The 22,825-nt window shown below is 37.0% G+C and overlaps 1 protein-coding gene across 7 annotated transcripts in view; it reads right to left on the reverse strand.

The window, feature by feature from the left end:
• Window positions 1–22,825, reverse strand: part of PTPRZ1 (protein tyrosine phosphatase receptor type Z1) — a 141,922-nt gene that overhangs the window by 11,969 nt on the left and 107,128 nt on the right. For 2 of the 7 annotated variants that reach the window (XM_061372986.1, XM_061372988.1), the window contains exons 13-21: window positions 20,471–20,615; window positions 13,223–13,314; window positions 9,979–10,064; window positions 7,414–7,510; window positions 6,563–6,645; window positions 5,687–5,821; window positions 4,303–4,437; window positions 3,123–3,286; window positions 586–721 (exon numbers count right to left, since the gene is read on the reverse strand). In XM_061372986.1, the coding sequence (XP_061228970.1) occupies window positions 586–721; window positions 3,123–3,286; window positions 4,303–4,437; window positions 5,687–5,821; window positions 6,563–6,645; window positions 7,414–7,510; window positions 9,979–10,064; window positions 13,223–13,314; window positions 20,471–20,615 (1,073 nt within the window). Of the gene's footprint in view, window positions 1–585; window positions 722–2,320; window positions 2,405–3,122; window positions 3,290–4,302; window positions 4,438–5,686; window positions 5,822–6,562; window positions 6,646–7,413; window positions 7,511–7,689; window positions 7,711–9,978; window positions 10,065–13,222; window positions 13,315–20,470; window positions 20,616–22,825 lie in introns of all 7 variants that reach the window. The other 5 variants (XM_061372981.1, XM_061372982.1, XM_061372983.1 and 2 more) reach the window with 5 other exon arrangements.

Consider the following 22,825-nt stretch of genomic DNA (forward strand, 5'->3'; position numbering starts at 1 on the left):
CAAGTGCCCATGCTGTTGCTGATTACCTTTTTATCTACTGAAAAGCACTGGGGAATTTAACCATCTGTCTTTGAAACCTGAAATAGATTTTCAAAAGCCCTGCTGTTGCCCTTATTGTTTTCTTTCACTATTCTATCTATAATCTTCAGTTTAAAGCATCTATAATCTTCTGTCTGAAACAGCTTTTTTCTCTACTTTTTATTGCCTAATATCAACTGTTTGATCAGGTTCAGTGAAGACCTGAACACCTAATGATGGTGCTTCCTTAAAAGAGTCTTATGACAAAAATTCACTCCCTGACAAGAAAGTGCTGCTGTGGGAAGCATAACTTAAACAGACTTTTTCCTCTACTGAGTTCTCCCTAATAAACAGAGAAGAGTCCATAGACTGGTAATTTCTAGTGCACTGCTCTAAGTGAGCCTAGAAGAATGCCTCTATAAACAAGAGGGAAGCAAAAGGGAAAATCCAGTCTGCTGATGGATTGCCAGTCTGGCTGGTGATGCCAAAAAGAGAACTGCATTATCTCTCCTCCTGCAAAGAGAAATCGTCTGTAATAGTCTCTTGCTATATGTATTTCATTCTTACCTCAGTCTGCACCAAGTAGTTCCTTTGGGTACGTATGTGTTTTAAGAATCCAAATATGTTGACTGTCCCTTCCTGCTGAATTTGCTGCAGCATGCTGTCTAACACTATGTATGTGCCTGTCCTTCCAACACCAGCACTACAAAAAAAAAAAAATAGTCTTGAGCCTGAAGTATAACAATCATGAAAATAACTGTTTCATTTACACAGCTTTTTCAACAAACTGGTGCGAAAGCAAGATTTTCCTCTGCAAATCATTTTATTGTGTGATATACTGTGCTAAAACTTCAAGAATGGTTATGAAGAAAAATCTTGAAAACTCAACTTTTTTTTTGTGCAAGAACAGATCTAGGATAATTTTCTCAAATGATTTTTAAAGTATCAATTGAAATAACTGAAATCAATTGAATAATTGAAACTAAGGGGTTTCCTGCAGGTCTGCAATTTCCAGGCTTCTGATTTCTTTAGGATTCTTTGCTAAATTTGTCTAGAAAGGGTGGCATAGGCCAGCAGCATCTGGGCACAGTTAATATGCTTATGCTGCTCTATGCTGGAACACACATCACTTTAAAGGGAAAGTTGCCTTATGCCACCCACTACAGATGTAGGAGATTTCAAGGACTCCAGACTGAGGAAAAGCTCAGGAAGTGGCAGAGCTGCTGAAGGTACACCCATGAAAGAAAAAGCTTAGTGCTCTTTAGACACAGCTAACGTGGCAAGGTATGGTTGAAACCCTTCTTAAAATGGTGCATAAGCAAGGGTTAATCAGCTCACTCCTGTTACGAACTCTGGCTCATTTAGCATTAAAATGGCTGTACTGTAAAATTAAAATGCAACCTTTTCTTTCATAAAATATCTGGGTAGGGAGTGCAAGGTCAATAAGTCATTTTTTTGTTACCTAGATAGATATAGGAATTAGTCAGTTGTAATTTCCCTCTATGTTATGAGGAAACATATGTGTATTGGTACATGTAACTTGACAGCAACACAGCACTGGGTCTGCATGGTCCCTTACAGGCAGATCCAAGCTCAGTCTGTACATGCTAAATAGGTCATCTAATTTCTTCCACAGAGAAAACCCACACCACAGAGGTGGCAAAAAGCATGGGTAGTGTGAGCTCAGATTGCAGTAATAAACTGTCTAAATAAATGTGATATAAAACTGAAAGGTCCATATTATTAACACTCTATTAGATGCAAAAAAGTATGAAGGTTACCAGATACCATCTGTACTTGTAATGAAAGACTGAACGTGAAAAGTACTAAAGCATAAAAATAGCTAAGAAATGTTTCATGAAGTTTATCATCTCTGTCCTCCATATAGCTTGTAAAGATAAGTGAAAGTTGCATTTCTAACATGGGATAACTCCTTTGAGATTCCATAGTGCATGGGGACAATAAACTAAAAGCTGAATAAAACTGCTTACACAGAGATGAGTTGTATCTATATATAGGTCTGACTGAAGCCACACAACTTTCCACTATTCACTTTTTAAGAACTGAATTTTATTGACTTATAATGTATTGCTGATCTCTCAACTCACTGACATAGATCTCAGACTTGGCATTTTGGGGAAACTCTTAGTTTGAACATCCCAAGAACAGGCAGGATGTAGACAGCAGCAGAACAACCAAAATGTGGAATTGTCATTCTCCAAGCTAAAAACAAACTTCAATCAGATTAGATCATCCCGGAAATAAAATATCTTCATTTGCAGCATTTGTGAGACGACTTTACCTGTTAGCTTCCTCAGAGTCAGCTCCAGAAGGACAGAATTCATGAGGAGGTTCTCTTTCCAAATGTTCCATCAAAGGTGAGGTACTACAGTGGAAAACCAGAACCTGCTTATATATTTTAGAATAACCCGGTCCTTCACGGGCATTGTGAAGTCATTCCAGGCCCTACAAGCCCTTTTTAACCAATTTTCCCTGAGCTGCCCAGTTTTAGTGAGCACTGACAGAACACCTGCCTGCACACTGAGGCACATGCAGGCCTCAAACCGTTCCCCAGAATGCTCCTCCATTGCAAATGACTGCTAGAGCGCAGAGTAATGTTAAAAACAGCAGAGTTGAAGTTCAGCCAGGAATAGAGTGAGTCTTCTTTTGTGGACAGAGCTCCTCTTAGGATTACAGAGTACCCCTGCACCAAAGAAAGCATGAGCGAAAAACAACCTAACGACACATTTGCAGAAATTAAACAATTACTGCCATATCTGCATCTGGTAAGCTCACAGCAGTCAAGAGAGTAGTATCGAAATGTGCAAAAAGGTAAAAATAAAAGCATTTTTGAAAAAAAAAAGAAAAAGAAAAAAGAACATAGTGCAGAGCAGCAGCATCTTATTTATGGAGATATATAGAAATAGCACAGACAGTTGATTAGTTAGCCTTACCAAGGATAGAAATATCAGCTAAGGAATTAATCTTATTCCATCAGGAACTGTTAAATGTGAGAGTGAAATTTTGCTTAACCCACCATGGAAAAATTCTTTTTTTTCTGCAAAACAAAAGCAGAGTGAACCTTACAGCAGTAAAAACCACACCTGCAATGAACCACAACAGGCCCGACAGCGTGGCGCTTGGCATGCGATGCCTTCCGCACGAAGGTGAGAACTGGCAGCGTGTATTCTGGGACACCCATGTCAGGCCACTGAGTATAATGGTACTGAGTTACTATACGTCCACTAGACCTCCCTTTCTGGGAACCCTGCAGGAGGAAAATAATTCCATATGTAAGCAGACCACTTCTCTTCATAACTTGGCAATATTTCGATACCCATTAGTTCCTGAATTAGTCATGTCCTAATTTAGTTAGTATCATGCCACCTAGCTGAAAATTCCACCTTTCAAAGAGAAGAGGAAGGACCAGTGCCTTCTTTCACATCAGCTTGCCCACAGAATGGAAAAATGACATGGCACTGTCCCTTAGAAAGCCATAGAGAAAGGTTAAGAACACTGGAGGGCCTACAAATTACAGCTGCTCTTGAGAGTCTCCTGCTATTTCTGCCAATTTGCTCCTCTGTTAGGTGGACAGAAATCATCTCACCCAGCTTCAGTGACCTACAAGGGAAGCAGGCTTGTGCAGACTGCTTTTCTAAGTTCCCTCCCTCAGTGACAGTTCAGACCAGGGATACCTTCAGAGAGCAGGTCATCTTGTTCAAAGCTTGGTTTCTAAAATAGACAGAATGAACTACTTGACAGTAAGTGCTGTACATTATGCAACAATTGTACAGGGAGGCTGAGAGACTACATGTCTCACATTTAGGAGGCTGAAATAAATGAAAAGTTCAGTATTCCCCTCAAAGTAGCCAGTGTCACACTGCTGAGCTGAGAGCATGCTAGTTCTGATTACAATAAAACGTGTGGATCCACCTATCCTTGAAAAGGAAAATGGATATCCGAGGTGGATAATTTAATTCACACCACATTTTCTGCTAGTTGCTCTCTTTCTCAAAATGTATCCTCCTGCTCACCAGGCAGGCAAAGGCCACATCAGCTCTCCGATGTGATCACTGATTTACCCTGATGGTCTTACGTTGCACCAGTACTACAGGCCAGAGACTTCTCAGTTTGTTGATCTGGTCAAATTGACAAGCATCTTGGCTGGTTGAGATCTACAGAATTCAGTTTTACATATACAACATAAAAGAGCTGCCATCTGCCTTAAAAAGTATTCCGAGTGACACTCCCTTTTGCCTACTATGTTTTCAAGATGCTACAAACCTTTTTGATCTTCGTGTTTCTGAGAGTAAAATTCCTCACAGTGTAATAGGCAAGTACATGAACACTCTTCTGAGTTACCAAGAAGTTCCCATATTCTTCACTACCTTCAGAAGGCCAGTACTGGTCACATTTCCTCTGTTAGAAAGCAAATGAAAAGCAGAGAAAAAGACAAAGGAAATAAAATGTCAAACTAGCAAGCTGAAATGTTCAAATTTCAAAGCACAGTCAAACACACAAACATACAGGGACTCTCAATATACTCTGTAAGCCATGATCTTCAGTGCAAGGGAACAAATAATGTGCATTTATTTTGTGCTGTAAGTATCGATGGCTGTGCAAAGATGCTCTTTATTTGGAATACACTAAAAAAGAGAGGCTTAAATCATAAGAGTTAAAGGGCTCTAGTATAGTGGAACTTGCCATTCTACAGGCAATCTGAAATCTAAACAAAACCCTCAGATAATCTATAGGAAAAATAGGAATATATACAAATCAGTATAGTTGTATGTGGAGTTTGGTTGGCTCATAGCATGGGCAGAGGATACTTTTATCTTATCAACAAGGGTAAGAGTGAGCTTGTGTGTGCCAGAATATAGAGTCTGATGTCTAGCCTTTTGGTTATGTAGAAGTATAACCTTCTCTCGGAATACTACAGGAGTATGTTTTTATAGCATGTTATTATGTATGAAGTGGTACTCCCAGTGTGGCCCTTGTCTGCATTTGCTGTGTCTGTATCACTGATAGATGCTGAATAGGTCATATGACAAAACTTACATGCATTTTAGGCATTGCTGCCAATGTGTGGCAAATGTGATGCAATGTATCCTTATGTGACTTGAAGGTACATGTAAACTCCAATCACATAACTGGAGAAACACACATCCTGTGACGGGGTTTGACTTTATTTTTTCTCACTGCACAAAGGTGTATCTAGTCACGTAGTAGGAAGAGAACTGTGGGTCCTATGGGATGCTAACAAGGAGCAGCCAGTCAATATCCAGAAAATATCACCTGAACGACAGTTTTCTCCTTTCCAAGCTCTAAGGCACCTCTGAGAAAAAGAATGACACAAGAGCAGATTGCTAGCAGAATGTGGCACAAGGTCCACAGTTTGGCCACTCCTTTTCAGCGTAAGACTTTTGGGGGTATTTTTAGTTAGAATATGGTATTTTCAAGACTTCTTGTTGACAGTTGAGTTTAAATGTTTTCTTTAGTTCATACTACAAATCTGCACCTTTATACTTTCATGTTGTAGCACAAGCAACTACTACAGACTGGTTTTTGCTCAGTAAATGCCTAAACCAGATTTTTAAGAGAGAAAGGAGTCTACTAGAGGTAGATCTATCAATATCAGAGAAATAGTAATAGACAAAGGTACTCATACCCTTCCTTTCTCAACAAGATTAGTTATCATCACAATAACTTCTATGTTATGTTCCCATATCATTCTCCAGAAATCTTCTGCTGTTGATTTTAGTGGCCCTTGAGCTGCAATGTAGGCTTTTGGCTTGTTGTAACCCTGGATTGAAATACAACAAATGACACTTGTCAAATCACAGTCCATGACCAAAGGGAGGTCGGGAGAAGTATGTGACTTTTTATGTATCTATTTTTAAACAATCTCAAAAGATTTTAAGTACTTTTGAATTTATAACTATCCAAATTGCAGAAACCCACAAGACATATGAATGCAACTGTTATGTCAATGTTCATCATTCCAACAAATAGGATATATATTCAACTGCCTGTGGTTTGGCAGAATGTTGACATGATAGTGATTAAGAGACATCTGTTATGATAGGGGTTTAAAAAAATGAATCAAGATCATTCACATGTAAATTGCTAGGTAATGAAAACTGAATAAATGTTGGGTCAGTGAGGCTTGCAACCAAATAGCATCTTCTTCTCATGAGATTATCTCAGGCAGAAAAATTAACCATTTACCAAAAATATAAAAAAGAACATTCAGATGCAAAATGCTTCTGAAATGACTCACACCTTACAGAACAGTTTTTGTTTCACAAAACTTTTCACTAAGCTGCAGCTGGTACAAGATCAAGATACATTCAAGAAAGAATGGGACTTTTACCTGTGCTTTAACACTGTAGGCTTAACATAGATCATTAAAGCTTTGTGTTTTTTTTAACAAAATCTGTAAAATTGTGATACTCCTTTTTTTATTAAGTTTGTTCACTGCCGTGCAAGTTTTTACAGAAAAGGCTACAGATGAATAAGCTGGCAGACAGAAAAAGTCACTTACATCAACATAGTTGGCATTAATGTAATCAGTCAGTTTTCCATCCTTTTCTGCAAGCTGTGTTAATTTAACCCTAGTATGATCATCTGGAGTAAAACAAGAGAGAAAACGAGCATAGTTTTCTGCAAGAGTTATATTCTTTCTATAACACATCTTTTTTAAAAATACTGGAATGAATTTTTACAATACATAGGACTCAGACATTGACGATTACATGCGCAAACATCCTGTGCTTAGGTATGAATCATATTCAACAGTCAAGTTTGCAAAAAAACAAACTAATGAATCCAAGGATTCAAAAGATTCACCAAAATGATCAAGAGCCCAGAGACAGTATCTTCAAAGAGAGAAGAACAAAACTGAATAGATGTGTTTCAGAGAAGAAATATCTGGGATAGCGAAGAAGCGAGATGTTATGGGAAAACGTGTCCTGGTTAATGAAGCTGAACTTTTATATTGTGGCAGGGCACAACACTACATAAAACCAGTACATTTATAGTTACATTTACAGTTATATTTATATTTGACAGTAAATTTATTCAGGAATTGTGAAAGCTCCTTGACAAGATAAGTCATCATTGTTCCAGCTCAAAGATGTATTAATTTTGGCAACAAAAAACACAGCTTCTTTGGCTTTATAATGGCATTATAACGAAATTTGTTTGGGTCATCACAGAAAACACTAATAAGTCTTGCTAACACATGCTCATCAAAGCAGCAGAACACCAGAGGGCTAACTTGAAGAGATGTGAAATCTCATGCTACTTCCCCCCAAGCTTTTTTCTGAACAGTAGCTAGAGCTTTCAGTGTGTACTGTTTATTTATTTAAAATATCAAGTGAACCATTTACTTACAAGCAACGATGTTTATGTATCGATTCTTATTCTTGTTGTCTGGGTGATTAGAGCTGTCTGATGTAATACCTAGATCTACAGTACAGCTCTGGATTTCCTGAAATAAAAATAATAAAATGTATGTCATGCTTTAATGAGCATTAAGATACATAAACTGTCTTAAAATACAGTAAGTCAGCACAAAAAGAACCACAACCTTATACCCAATTATCTATGATATTTTACAGCTATTTCATTGCTAAAAAAAAAAAAAAATGCAGTGAAATAATTCCTTACCTGATAAAACTCTTTCAGTGTCTAATGAGGGAATGAATGCAAGAAAAGTAAAAAAAAAATCAAATTCCACAGCACAGCACAGATGGATAAAAGTGTTTATATAAATTACAATTACTATATGGAAAACAGTTATGGTCATGCAAAATATATCTCCATAATAACAACAAAGCTTAACACTCTGATGTAACTCTTAAGCGAAATGAGACAATTTTCCTGTTAAGATAGTGGCATCTGGTTTCCTATCTTTAGCTTTAATGTTAGACCTTAGGCTGGTGAAAGCTTATACATCTGAGCAACATCACTGACTTTTAGCCAGATTATCTATCTATTTTACTGTTCATTGGACTTGTTATTGGTCCTTATAACTGCATTAGTTTCTCTGGAGAGTGCTGTTGCTCTCTTCTCATTCAACTGGAACAGGACTGCAGCTGCTCAGCCAGCCCTATGATACTCTACTAAAGGACAGCATTACAATCCTCAGTCTGATAGCAATTTCTCAATGAATCAATCTAGTATTTTTATAAAGAGAGAGACAGGCTTGAGAAGACAGGCACAAAGTCTGTGAGACTCACAAAATAATTGATTTTCTGTTATTGATTTATTTAACTGACAGGAAACTCAAGCATTTATAAGGCCCACATTGTTAAGTAGGAAATACATTGTCATTGTTAAAAGTACTGTAATAATGTTTCCCAACACTTTTTAAAGATTTGTTTTAACATTAATCACCTTCAGCTATTTAAATATACATATATATGAGAAAAGTGGGTTCCAGTCTGAAAATTAGCTTCAAAATATGAGTTATTTTATAATAACATAAATAAGAAACCTGAAACACCCCTGTACTCTCCAAATGTATGCTGACTCTGTAAAGACAGTGACTCTATTTCAGTTTTTCTCTATCTTCTAAGAAGTTCTTTATTAGTAGAGAAAAGACGAGGACACTAATTCTGGGACAGTCTGTAAAGCTGAAAAGGATCTCCAAGAAATGATGAGGACACTGAGATTTCTGAAACAGCTAAGCTTGAAATATTTCAGTTGGTGCAAGCGTAGCTCAGTGAGAGGCAGTATATTTGGTCTTTGGATCACTGCTGTAATTTAGGAAAAGAACAATTTCAGTTAAAAAAAAAACAATTTAGGATGAACAATTTGATTTTTATACTGCTGTTCTCACTTATGATGAAAGAAGCTCGTTACCATTGTATTTACCCACAGTCCTTCAACATCTGCTCTTGTGAATAGCCAGTCTAGCTGGAGCCCAGTCCTGCCAGTGCGTATGCACATGCTCAACTTGTCCTGGACATTCACAAGCATTTACAAGTTTGGTCCCACAATCAAGTGGATATTCTTAATGTTAAATGAATTGGATAAGAAATGCTGATGAAGAAGGCTGGGTGAATTACATGGAATTTTTGGTCCATTAGATGACAATACATTGACTGAGGAAGCAAAAGCAAAACCAGCAGATAGGATTTTTTTTATTTTCAGCATTGCTTTTGCAGCAGGAATGTTACAATCATAGTTTAATTTAATAGAGATGACTTAAAAACTTATTTCCATCCCAAATGACTGATTTTGTTAGAAACCACTTGTCACAAATTCTAATAATACATTTTCAATTACAGTTTATAATGTTTATTACAGGGAGCTATAATGTTTATTTTATGTGACCTTTAGTTAGAACATACCTAGCTTTAAATTCTTGCAATGCATATGAATGTGAAAAAACAATGAAGCTCATTAGTTACATACGGTGATAGTAATATTAAATGATGACAGCACGTTTCAGAATTTTGAAATACCTCTTATGAACATATACTTTAGAAAGGAACCATAAGCTGCTATATATGAAGACTACATATCTCCCCTGTTAATCAGAGGTCTTGCCATAAGTACTTATTATTATTTCCTTTTTTTTCCCTCTGTAAATAGAACAAGCAAATGTGGGTAGCTTCTGCAAAATTCAATTGGCATTAGTGTTGGAAAAGCTTTAGATGTCTGACTGTATCTGATAAACCATATAGATTGCATTATCTTTTCACAGTTTATTCATACAGTACTTCAGTATTTTATCACAGGGATAAAAGTTCCCATTTGTGTCCCAGTCCTGTCAGCTTTTATAAATCTCTCTAGTCCTTATAAAAAACAAGTCCTCAGTGGGCTCACAGTTCTCGTATTTATGAAATTAGTCCCCAGGTCAGAACGTAACACCCAGTTCTCTGTACCCAGGCATTTAAATTTAACATTATCTGTATTGCTAAGAAGAAAGATGACATCATAGAGCCATACCTCAAATTCTTCAGAAAAACCATTACTTGCATGTAAATCTGCAACATGTTTTGGAAAATGCTTTATTGGAATTGCTCCAACATCATCTTAGGGGTGGGAAAAGACAAAAAATATATTTATGACAAAATAAAAAGCCAGTGACATGAAGAAGTTTATATGTAGGCAATCCACACAACATCCTGAAATAAAAATTTTGGCATGAACTTTGGATATACAATTCCCACAAAAATAAAATCACTCTTTAACACCATTAACTTTTCTAAAATCATTGTCTAACAATTACACATTTCTTAATGATTATTCAGAAAGAATATAAAGAAAATGCCTTGCTCTGTCTCTAAGACCCCAAAATTAAGTTGCTGATTCTGCAAGATGCTGAGCTTGCTGAGAATCCATAACTCCCTGTGAAGTCAAGAGGAAATGGAAGGATTAGTAGTTTGCTACAAGATATTCAAAGGGAAAGGGTAGGACCAGGGCTCTAAATAATACCGGTAAAGAAAGAATGATCAGGCAGAGTTGTCTCGGTGCTTTCAGCTGGTTAGTGTTGCACCACAACTCTGATACAGTACATGGACTAGCTGCACAGTCTCAAGCCTACTAAAATAATGCAGCATTATGCCAGTAGTATAATTTTAACTGATGCATTGGCATCCAAAGCAAACAACAACTAATTTTCATCTTCTACTGTGTTAGTGAGGACTTCCAGTAGGAATTTTCCCCCCATTCTCCTCATGATTCTATGAGGAATTCTATCTATTAATAAATGCTATGTTTGATCCTGGGAGTACTGACTGCAAATTTTCACATCAGGCTTTATGATTCAAGTTTTGAGTTAAAAAGTTAAGTTTTAGACTTTCTGGATTTCCATAAAGACAGTATCTACATTCTTAACCAATGAATGTGATTCAAGGCACTTCTGGGTTGTGATACCGCATCCAAATCTTCCATCTGATGTTTATATTTCAGGACATCTCCTTTATACTTTATACAAATACAGAAAAACACTCTTGTGTAGAACATTCATTAGGGATCACATCAAAAACCTTTGGGACTTTCAATCTTCTCTTTCCTGCAAATATGCTATGTAAACAGACTCATCTGTTCTGTTAATTACCTGTTAAAAGATGACATTATTTCAGCTAGTTTTGGTTATGAGGAATAATTTTGGTGGGGTTTTTTTTAAGGTCTTCCATGGATTAAAAATATGTTTATTTCATAATTTGCAATTTCGTTGCTGTTTCATATGAGAAAGAAACATCAAAAACATTGAATAAGGACCTGTTATTTACATCAACAGATGTTCAGCATTTAGGCCACCTAATAATTTTAGCTTTCAGTTACAAAGAATTTGTTGATTTGTATTGAGATCCATCTGGTCTTCCACTTACATGAATGGATCTGAATACAAAAAGTGAATTTATCTAGTGATGCCTAAGAGAAGCTGAACAAATGTGTAACACTATCTTCACACTTCAGAGATGAAACCTGGCATAAAGTGTTTATTCTAATAATATGCAAACACAAAACCAGAAGGGAAGGTAAATGACCCTAAGAGCAAGGACTGTAAGGGATAAAGAGATCTCAGGTTTGGTGTAATTACTGTTTTTCTTCCCTTGCTAGTGATAATTTCACAATTCAATCACTTCTGACTCCAGGAATATATTTTATATCTATCTGGATGGCAGGTATCACTTCAAACTACTTAATGGATGATAGTGGGTCCTAATATTACCCTGTAATTCGTTATTTGTTCTGAATGCATCTGTGAATTATGTTGTGAAGTGCCAGGGCATTTTCTGTGAATAACTTCAATTCTCCTATCTCTGCCAATGAAACCCCAGAAAAGGAAAACTTAACAGATAATGAGATCCAGAAAAGGAAAACTTAACAGATAATGAGATCTGTGAAGTGTGCTTTTAGTCACAGTTGTAACAAAAAATTAAACTCAACAGTTACAAAATGCTCTCCCTGCTCCATGCTCTTTGCCAGTATTACATTGCAGTTAGTCCCAATTGTTGTAAAATCATGCTGCTGAAACACTTGTGTAGCAGAAAACACAAAAACTGCCCACTTGGTGCCTGTTGCAGGCAAAATAAAAGACAAATATTTCCTCAGTGTTTGCAGCTTTTTCCGTAAAATATTTTATGTATCTTTCTGTCACTTAGAAACACTTTTATTTATCAGTATTGCAGAAGGGAAACCTCCAGCATTAGACCATGTATTCTAAGCACTCAGAATAGCTGTCAATGCAATTCTGTCTTATGACAATGGAAAACACTATTTCCCTGAGATGAGCTGGTCAGGAAAAAAATGCAAGAAAATTATATAGTTGTATTGCAATATAGTTAATGACAGAGAGTAAGAGCAGAGATATCCTATAATGGTTGCCACTTGCCATTCATACATCATCACATGTTTTCTGATATGAAGCTATATCCCTGCCTATTAACCATTTAAAAAATGGTTATGCATCTCCTAACAAAGCCAATCAGCATGAGAGGCATTTAAAGATGCCTACAAGTCAGTTAAAGGAGCAGCCTAATGTTTAGGGTTTATTTAATGAAATGTGTTTGCTAGTTATCTACACAAGGGCTGGTTTTGCTTCCATTAGTCATTCCAAGGGAACTCACACCCTGTGCAAAAGCACACTTCGCAAAAGCATTACTTGTAGAACAAAATATCCTTTTCTTATGGGCAAAATGTGGCTTGGGATCTACTGCAGAATTAAATCTATTTAAGGTGCTTTTCATTCTCCTGAAAAAATTGAGGGCTGCACATGCTCTTCCAATACTCTTTGTGGAGGAAATAAAAAAAATAGTTTCTCCAAATATGGGTCCTGCTAGCAAAATGAATGGTCATGTTCTATGAATAGGTGACAAAATCAAGCAAAGGCAGCCGAATACATTGTTGGTGTAATCCTCTATGACAGTGAACTGGAGCTGTTTAGTGTAGCTCACATGGCTACGCTTGCAGCCATTCCTAGTGAGTCTACGGCTAGAAGGCACAGCGTTAGTTTTGAGACAACTCTAAGGTGAGGCTATTTCTCTTCTGTGTTTACTTACAGGAGAGTACTAGTAACGCTATTCTCTGCCTGTGCCAAATGCACCTGTGCTTATTAGTATAATAGGGTACAAAGCTCTGTTTTACAGATGTTCCACTAGGTGAAGAATTAACCTATGGACACAGACAAAACTGCATCTTCAAATAGCTAGCACCAATCCACACAACAGTTGACAAAAAATACCTGAGACTGGGAAGATTGGAGCAGGGGGAGCAGAAATCACTCGAGGTGATGTATTATCTTCTAAATAAAAGTGAGCAGTCTGGAAACATTTCCTAGAGGGGAAAAAACATAAATAAATATCGAAAAAAAAATAATCATTACCTGAGACCTTTTGGAATTCTGGCATTATCAAGTAAGAAAGAAAATCATGGTTTCAAAAACCAGTTTTCACGGAGTGTCAAATACTACTGCTATAATGTAAGTAATCCCCCAACACGCCACCAAATTATGCATATCACTTGAAGATACTACATTAACTCAGCACAATACATAGTTCATGCATCTTTACCCATACCAGAGGCAGAAGGCAGAGCACACATCAGACATAGTGAAAGCTGAAAGAGGAACTCTGCATCAGGAGCTACTGTAGATGCTTCATAACAACTCCAAGTACAAAAAATGCCATAGTCTTCCTTGCTTATCCAAACTCACACACATATTACTGTTCCTTTTTATATGATTATGCTAGCCTGAAGATGGAGCAGTGTGCAAGATCAGTGCTGGTAATTCATTGATAGATCCTACTGCAGACACGGCAATGCAGTGAAAGACAACATGTCCTGTAACAGACAAAACAGCAGCTCTGGAACTACTACAACTGGGGCTAAACAATTCTTTTCATAATTTAATCACAACACTGAGGCACACCTTAACCAAGGAGGACTTCCCAGAGCTGACAAACAGAAACAGGGGAATTTATAACTCCAGGAGATGTTAGCTTTATTGCAAAAACATAGGAGTATGAATACAAATGGAATCAACCTTAACTATGACCCACAACACTATTTGTATCTGTGAGGTAATCCAGATGTGAAGATAATAAGAATAGCATCTGTTAAGAGTCCAAGCTATTCAAGGGACTCAATAACCAACTGCTGCTGAAGCACTGCAAAGCCTCCTTAATTAAAAAATCTCCATTTTGATTAGACATGCTAATAACAATCCTTACTCTGGGTCACTTAATCTATTTGAAATATTATTCACTAATCATTACGTTTTAAAAAAGTATGCATCAGGAAAATATTAAACTCATTTTATATTTACAAGATTCTGCTTCTTCAAAGCTGTTAGCTGAAGCTATTGTATGACTGCTATTCTGTGTGATTGCTTTTATTTTCAATTCTTGTGCACTGTTTCTGTAACACTCCAGTGATAAAGTACCTCATATAATTGTTAGAATAAAATTTTGAAGCTACTTTGAGAAATAAACAAGGAACATCTAGATGTTGACATTTTTTCCAGAACCACTACTGTAGATCATAAAGACTTTGGTAAGCTGATTTGAATTAAGCCTCTGGGAAACATGCTCATACTCTAGAATTGTGTTGGGAATTTTCTGTTTGTGTACAATGCAGATTCTCCTAAAACACAAGTGGATAACTACATCAAAGGGAAAACTGTGGCATGCAAAACAGTTCTGATGATTCACATGACAAATTTGGAGTCCAGCTAGAATCCTCTAAAAGCATAGTTGTGGTGTTCATAGAGGAGCTTTGCCTTTGCACGACATGTTTGCAGGTAAGACTATCCATTATGTACTTAGTTTTACTTATGACAATTTTGGATGCAGACACATGTGCCTGGGGACATATTTCTATTTTTTAAAGAGGCTGTAACATTAGCACCCCAAAGAGCAGCTGATGAGGCGAGAGAAGTTGTCTCAATGCTAGCACACTACATGAGAGTCAGTCTCAGGTCTGTGTGTGAAATGGCTATGAGAGGTAGGTAAGTAACAAGTCCTTCAAATCACTGAACACTTTTTGCAAGTGTGTCCCTGCCTCTCTGACACAGAGAAGGCTGATGTACTGTGTTCATAAAAACAGCAACAGCCAACCAACAAAACATGCCAACCAGCCTGACACTTGAGCTCTAAAACCAAAAAATGTCCTCCCATAATGCTTACCACTTATGAAATATGACCATAGATAGAATGATCTTGAAGTTTCTGGACTAACATTATGGAATTTTGCCACCTCCTTGCTTGAGAAAAGCTTGAGCTAAAATAATTTAATTATCATAATGGCTTTCAAATCTAAGCAGTACTTAAAATGTCTTCATAATGTGCCATACATTCACTATCCCTCACTGAGCCACTGTATCTTTAATCTTTAACAAGTTAATTGTGGCTGAAAATAAATTACCCCCTTAGCACATTTGGGAGACAAATTCATAGCAGTTGACTTAACCTGTAATAAGACTCATAAATAGGCACTCCATCTGCTTCTGCATCAGCAGTAAAAGCCTTCATGACTAAATCTAATGTTAACAACCACGTCTCGCTAATTATCACTTGTTGTTAATGAAAAAAGTGATGACTATTTCAAACTTCCAGACAAAGGTCCCATCACTCAATGTTAACCTGATTATTTAATTTACACCTTTCATCACAGCATTTAGATCTTCAACCTAAAACTGTAATTTGTAATTTAGACACTGCACTTCTTCAAACACACACTTTATATATGAAGATAGTGCTAAGCCACTGAATTAATTATAGTGTCTGTATCTGTACAGGAAGGCATGCAGCAGCAGCTCTTTGGTTTAACAGGAGAGATACTAGATCTGAATGCATACTTAAATGTGAACTACTTGGGACAAGATTACACCTCAGACTGCAGAGGACATTGTTTTTCTGGTGTGCAGGCTCTTGGACCTTGGATGAGGATATGTGCTGCATATTTCTCCTCTGGGGCAGGGACTGCTAAGAGGTGGACTGGAATTGTCATGGAGGCAGGCAGCACAGCATGGTGCAGGGTGTTCACCACTCACACTGGTTGAAGAAGGGAGCTGAACCTCAGATGTCAGAGGCTTCTCTGACAGGATGGGTTTGCGCATTCACTGTTTGCCCAGAATGGTCTTAGATGCATGATTATTTCTGTCTGTTTTCAGAAGATTTCAGGGTCTTTTCTGCTCACAGGAGGCCAATAGGTAGTTGCGAACACTTACTAGAATTTATTTTTAAACGACTCTGATCATTAGAGATCCAGTGGATGCAAAAGTTCTTTAAATCAATCCTCAATGGAGCCAGTGATTCCAATTACTCATTTTTTAAATTATTCCAATTAATTTTAGAATGCCTGTTAACTGAAATTTAAATTTCCAAATATTGTTAACACTTTTATTTATAATTCGATGTCACGTAGTTAAGAAGTATTTCCTTCATGGAGCGATGAGTGTAGCCTTTGTAAATTTAAGTCTGTTTTTAGTGTGTTTTAGCATGTGCTATCCTTAGAGAGGGTTCTCAGCTCTGTTCCCATAAACCTAACACAGGACTCAAGGCATCGGTTGAAATTATGGACAAAAATATGAACATTCTCTGACAGCTCTGTTTCAAAGATAAAGGGTGGTAGAGGATAGTTAAAAATTAAATGACTACTCAGGGTGTTGTCTGTCCCTGAGTTGGTCATTTCTGAAGCACTGCTGTCACATAACTTCTAGGAGGCTTCATGACAGCCAGCTGATGTTCAGTATGTCTCTAGATGCAAATGGAGCTGGAACTCCATTAGCAGTTTTCTATTCACATTATTAGAGCTAGTCTTTTACTGACATTCACATATCCTTGTGGAAAAAGGTTCCTGAATGGTACAAATCTCACTAACAACTGTTACTATTTTACTATTTTCCAAGCTCTTCTCGCAATAGCCATTATAACAAGTGATCTACACAAACAGCCTGACATTTCTTCCTATACATCATTTAATCAGGTTTATTTTCATTGGCGACTTCTATAAACTGTTCCAAAACAAAACATTATAAAACGTGTGATTCTCAGTGTGTTATATGTCAGCAGAGAGAAACTTCAGTTTCAGTCACCTTAACAAATACAGTTAATTGAAGCCATCCAGAAATTTAAAGAGCAGGGGAAGGAGATTCAAATATCCCTGCTGCATCTATGCTGCAAGGAATCATTCAAGCACATAGATACTGAGAGAGATGGATAGACTCGAGATTTGGACAGAAAATTCTCTCTAAAGCTGTAATAAAAAAACATCTATCGGGACAACAAGGCCATTAAACAGGCAAAAGAATCTCCTTACTTATACCACTGTAATCTTAATCATGCTGAAGAAATGAAAGGAAAATGACATTGCTTGAAAACTGAATTATAAACACAGAACTACAGTAGCTCAAAATTGTGTATTTTCCTACTGGCAATTAGACAACCTTTAGACAATATTGCCATTAAAAGTTTTCAACCCTGTCAGAGAAATGAATATTTTATCACAGAAAGATTGAAATTGCGCCTAATGAGATAGCAAAGAGATTGGGGAATTTCCTCAACCGCTGATTAACAATTTCATGTACAAAAAACCCACCAAAACCCAAACAACAGATGGTACAGAATTATTTTTCTGGTATAAGTCATTTAAGTGAAGAACAAAATAATTTTGTCTTTTTTTTTAACCTTGAGAGACTGGAATTTGTCACTCTTGGTAGTTACATGGGTTTTAAACCAAATAACACACCTTTTGCATATTAAACACACTTTTTGCATATCAAATTAGGAGCTAATAGTAGAAACAACTCAAAGCACTATCCACTCAAATACCTGGCTAGGGTACACCAATATAATTTTTTGAGAACTCTTGCCAAAGGAATGCAGAGTTACTTCTTGCAAACCTAAACTTTCTGTGAACTTTAATAACCGAAACTAGTTGGCTCACATAAAAAATCTCCAAACAAACAAACAAAAACACCCAACTCATTGACAGCTTACATCACGTATTTCAAAATAAAGTAAATCTAACCATAAACATTCTTACAGGCTTTATGCTAATGTTTTCCAGACTCAATAAAAAACTGCTTAGTGGTGTAATGTTCTGATTTTTCCCAAGCTCTAAAAAAAAGTGAGGGTCTTGGCACCTTTGAAAGGGGGCCATGAAGTTCTACCCAGAATACATACTGTTTATGTATGATTCCTCTGAAACAAAAAACATGTTACTGGTGTTATAATGCCAAGAGAATTTTCTTGAGGATTAACAATAAAAGAGCTCCATTTTTTATTTTGTAGTACACCAGAAATACAGAAAAGATTAAATTCAAGTCAAGAAGATATTACTGCTAACGGGATTTCTGTTTTATTTTGAAAAGACCTGTGTTAAAGAATTGTTCATTCCCAGAGAAAGAATACAAAATGAACACAATGTTATTCGGCAAAGAAACAAGCTTGTAACTTGTAGGATTACTAAAACTGCACTGTACAATCTGGGTCTTAAAATGGATGCTGCTCTTTAGTAAATAGATTTCAAATACTATTTAGCATCAGGGATGAAACACTGGGAAGATGAATATGAATGTTCATGTTGCATAACAAGAAAGACAGGAAAAGGTTCTCAATATGAAAGTGGTTAGCTGGAAATCCTGTGATGGACATTGTAATTATCCAGCTAGACATATAGTAAAAAATGAGTTGTGTAATACTTACAGCAATTAACTACCTATTTCGAAAGAAGAAATCGTGCTGAAAATTCATTGCTCAAAAGTGTCTTTAATCATGCCTAGGGCTGTCTGACTCACAAGCACACTTGCCCGGAACAAAGGAAGCTCAAAGTCAATTTCTTAAGTCTAGTCTGTTCAGGGACAGGATGTATTCTGTCCCCATGTGGGGCACTTCCTGCTGGGCTGGTAGGAAACCGGTGTCAGGAGATTAGCGGAAAAGTCAGTATGCACAACCATAATGTTATGTCCTAGATAATATAGTAGTGAGCAGCTTGGGAAGGGTGGTCCAGGTCTAGTTCCTGGCTCTTCACAACTTTTATACAATTTAGATTAAGCAGGATTGAGCAGGGACAAAGAAAAAAAAAAAAGGAGAAAGAAGCTGTGGAAGATGTTTGGGACTGCCTTCCCGCTTGTTCATACAGCTCCTGGAAGAACAAGGTCCTGTTCCCTGGTACTAGTTTACATGTTAGAACTGCAGAAGCAGTAACAGCATTAGGTTCCTGGCAATCACAACACAGCAAGAATCTCTATGGCAGAATTTTTTTCAACGTGTTGCCCCATTCTGATCCACTACTGTTTCCTCCCTTGCAGCCTGCACACTTGAGAAAGTGATAGGGTTGTGCATGGGTTTTTAAAGTCCTGTGAGAACTTAGGCAAACATGTTCCTAGGAAGATTCTCTGGCTTTATCTAGAACCAATGAAAAACAGCCAAAGGCTTGAGCACTGCCACATACTAACTAGATTCCAGGTATGCTTTTAGCTCAGGCCAACTTGCATTATATCACGTAACACTTGACACGGTTTGGGGTTAGCACAGCATAGAGACGCAGTTTGGGGTTAGCACAGCATAGAGACCATCTCCAGCTAGTGATGCGAATGCAGCCACTGTTTTTCCCCACTGTGAGGGAAAAGACTTCAGCTCTAGAGATTTGTGCCATGCCAGCTGGTCTGTTTTATTTCACAGTATAGATATTTTCTTTTGCCCTCACTAGTTATTTATCATGACTTCTTACACCTATCACTTCTCTTTAGCCTATTTTTTCCTGGCTTATATATTTGTTGACTCACAGAAAAACACGCCCATTAGAGAACCTCAGCATGTGCATGCACATGAAACGCATATTTAGTTACCTGCTTAATGGTTTGAAAGGCGAATTTTGGGGTGGCAGAATCACAAAGTAGAGCAACTTTTCAGTCACAGAACATCGTGACTACTGTAAGAGCTACTCAGTAGCATTTACACTATTACAGTATCATTAAACTACCCAATTTCTGTCTTGCATACAATGTCAGGTACAGCACACTCCTACAGTCCTACTGCATGAAGAACGTAGTCACACAGTCTCGTTGAGGGCTATAGATGCTCATTCAAATTGTCAACTACCTTTTTTTTAACTGTTAAAGTACTGGAAAGATAGGAAACTAATCTGTGCCATACTATTATTTTTCTTCTCCCTCCCATTCTTCCCAGTGTTCTGTTATGTCACTTGGCTTCTAAGCATTAATAATCAAACTAACTGTTTAGTGAAACCTCTCAACTGGAAATAAGCTATTTGCAATGTTTCAATCCTCTGAAACAAAAAAAAACAAACAAAAAATTGTAGTTGAGCATTTTGGACACAGAACACCTTATTTTGTCAGCTTTGTATCACGCTAAGAGACAAGATCCAGTCTCCCTCCTGTAAACCAGGAGCAGCAGTGTCAATCACATTTTTCAAATCAGAGCTCTTTAGAACTGAAAAAAACCCAAACAACCAAAAAACCACTTACCTCCAGTATATGAGAATACCCACAAGAATCACTAGACAGATAAAAGTCAGGGCTGATACGACCACAAGGGGTATAACTGTCTTCTTCTCTGATTCCAGACTCTCAGCTAGACCGATACGAGACTCATGGCTAATATTACTTGCCTCTGCAGTCAGAGAAAATTGAAACAGTCCATGTTTAAATTCTGTGGAATGCACAACATGAGTGAATGTGTCTTATAACAAGCCTACTTAATACCACTTACCTCTATGTTTTACTATGTACTGCAGAAAGTACATAAATTTGCAAACCAGCTTACAGAAAAAAGCAGATAGAAGGTAAAGCAAAGTGTTGAAGCTTATGTGACTCAGCCTTCCAGCAGTGGAGACTTCTCTTTTAAAGAATAGCAGATTGTTGTTAAAATATAGGAGAACAAAGTTTTTAATTTCACCTGTTTATTAGCTGAAAGCCAACTGAGTTAAAGAATCTTAATATATAATATTGGAATGTGTAAAGAACACTTTGATATTGAACTGTCACTCACATAATGCAAATCACTTCTCTGGTTAATGGCTTAATAGAAAATTTTCTTACAATACTCCCTGTGTGCTTGCCACATTGCAGTTAAGCCTTCTGTGTTCTAGTACTCATTGCCCATCCTGTACCTGGCCTTGTAGACATATCCTGCTGCCTTTGAATTCAATTGTAGTACTTCCTCACCCAAGTATACTGGAGCCAGAATTAAATTTCCTACCTCTGTATTTACAGGTGACCAAATTATTATTAAATAATGTCTAGATTTCACATTTCTGTCAGCCTTGTAATGCTGGGTGACAGAAATATTTGGACATAGGAATCTGTAGGAAGATTAAACCAATCTTTTACAATCTCATTGAATAAGGGAACACAACAGTGAACGAGACCAACCCTGTATTTTTAATTTTTGTCATACCTTAAGTATTTTGGAGCTGTGATTTTGACAAAAAATTACTGATTCTTTTAAATCTGTGCAGTTTACTGTGACCTCTGACCATTACATTGGTTAAAGCACAGAAACAAGCACTTTTGCACTTGTTAGAATGGAACTGCTAGATTTTCTAAGACTGTTTCTTGCTTTTGTGAACAACCCTAATTCAATGAATGTTCTGTATGGGAACAGGATTTTGCTGTTTAGAAATCAGCTGCACTCCATCAGAATTTCAAGGGACCAATTCTAATGAACTAAAATCTTTCAGACAAAAGGGAGGAGGGAATGGAGTTGTATCTGGGGAAAAAAAAAAAAAAAAAAAGGACAACAAATCACATGTTTTAAATAGGATGTCAAAACCCAAACAGCTTCACACAGTAGATTTCCAGGCAGCTCTTTGCTTGCTTCCATTTTCTTGAGTTTAGAGGTTTTCAGGGCTTTATATGCAAAAACATCTAGGCTCTGATCAGACATCGAGATCAAACATCTTCTTGCTTTTAGTTCTAAGTACTCTAATACCCAAATCAATCACTACTCTTTAAGTCATGTAGCTCAGTGGGCAAAGTGATCGCAGGCACAAGTTGCTTCTGAAAAAACTGTTGCCAAGTTTCTGGTGAGTAGGCTAAAATGAGTATTTCCTACCGATTCCAGCAGAAACCAGGTGTACACATTAGAGATCAGAATATGATCCCTTTGAAGCATTCATACTTGCTTATCCAACTCTGGATTAATTCACAACAAAAAACCCAGCTCATATCTGTGTGATGACAAGGTTCCTTCAACCTGCATGACCAAGTCCTATTAGAATTCCTTCTACAGGGAATTGAAGAGCAGGCTTCACCTGTAATGGAGATTTTCTTGTCCACTTGGCCATTACTCCAATGATGGCAGCTGAAAAGGCAGTCTCATCTATAGAATCTTTGTTCCCTAATAATTGATGTATTTGCATCCTTTGTATATTTCTTTATATTAATTTCTCTTACAGTTTTTCAGCTGAAGATGAAAGATTTAGGTAGCCATAGAGGTCTTATGGAGAAAGCCTTCGTTAAGAGCCAGCATAAATATGCATCAGCAACTACAAAAACTGAGAAAAGTTTAAATGACAATTTTTCTGTAATGATCACAACAAGAAGACACTTAATCAGTTTCTGGTGAATTCTCTGTAATGTAAAGTGAGTTCTCTGCTGCGAGTTTTTTTTGTGGATTTTTTTTATAATTTCTTTATAATTGAATTAAATGAAGATGTCTGATTTACAGGAGACCATGTTAGACATGCTCACATTGTATTTTCAGTTTATTAAAAGACAGTATTTGGCATCATTTATTGGATAAAATAATGTACATGAAATGATACTGTATAGTGTCTTTCAATAACACCTACAAGAGAAACTCTAAGTCTGCTGCACTAC

Source organism: Neopsephotus bourkii, unplaced genomic scaffold, assembly GCF_033783945.1.
Source record: "Neopsephotus bourkii isolate Nb327-2 ecotype Australia unplaced genomic scaffold, CSIRO-AGI_Nbou_v1 NB_1624, whole genome shotgun sequence".
NCBI classification, from domain to species: domain Eukaryota; kingdom Metazoa; phylum Chordata; class Aves; order Psittaciformes; family Psittacidae; genus Neopsephotus; species Neopsephotus bourkii.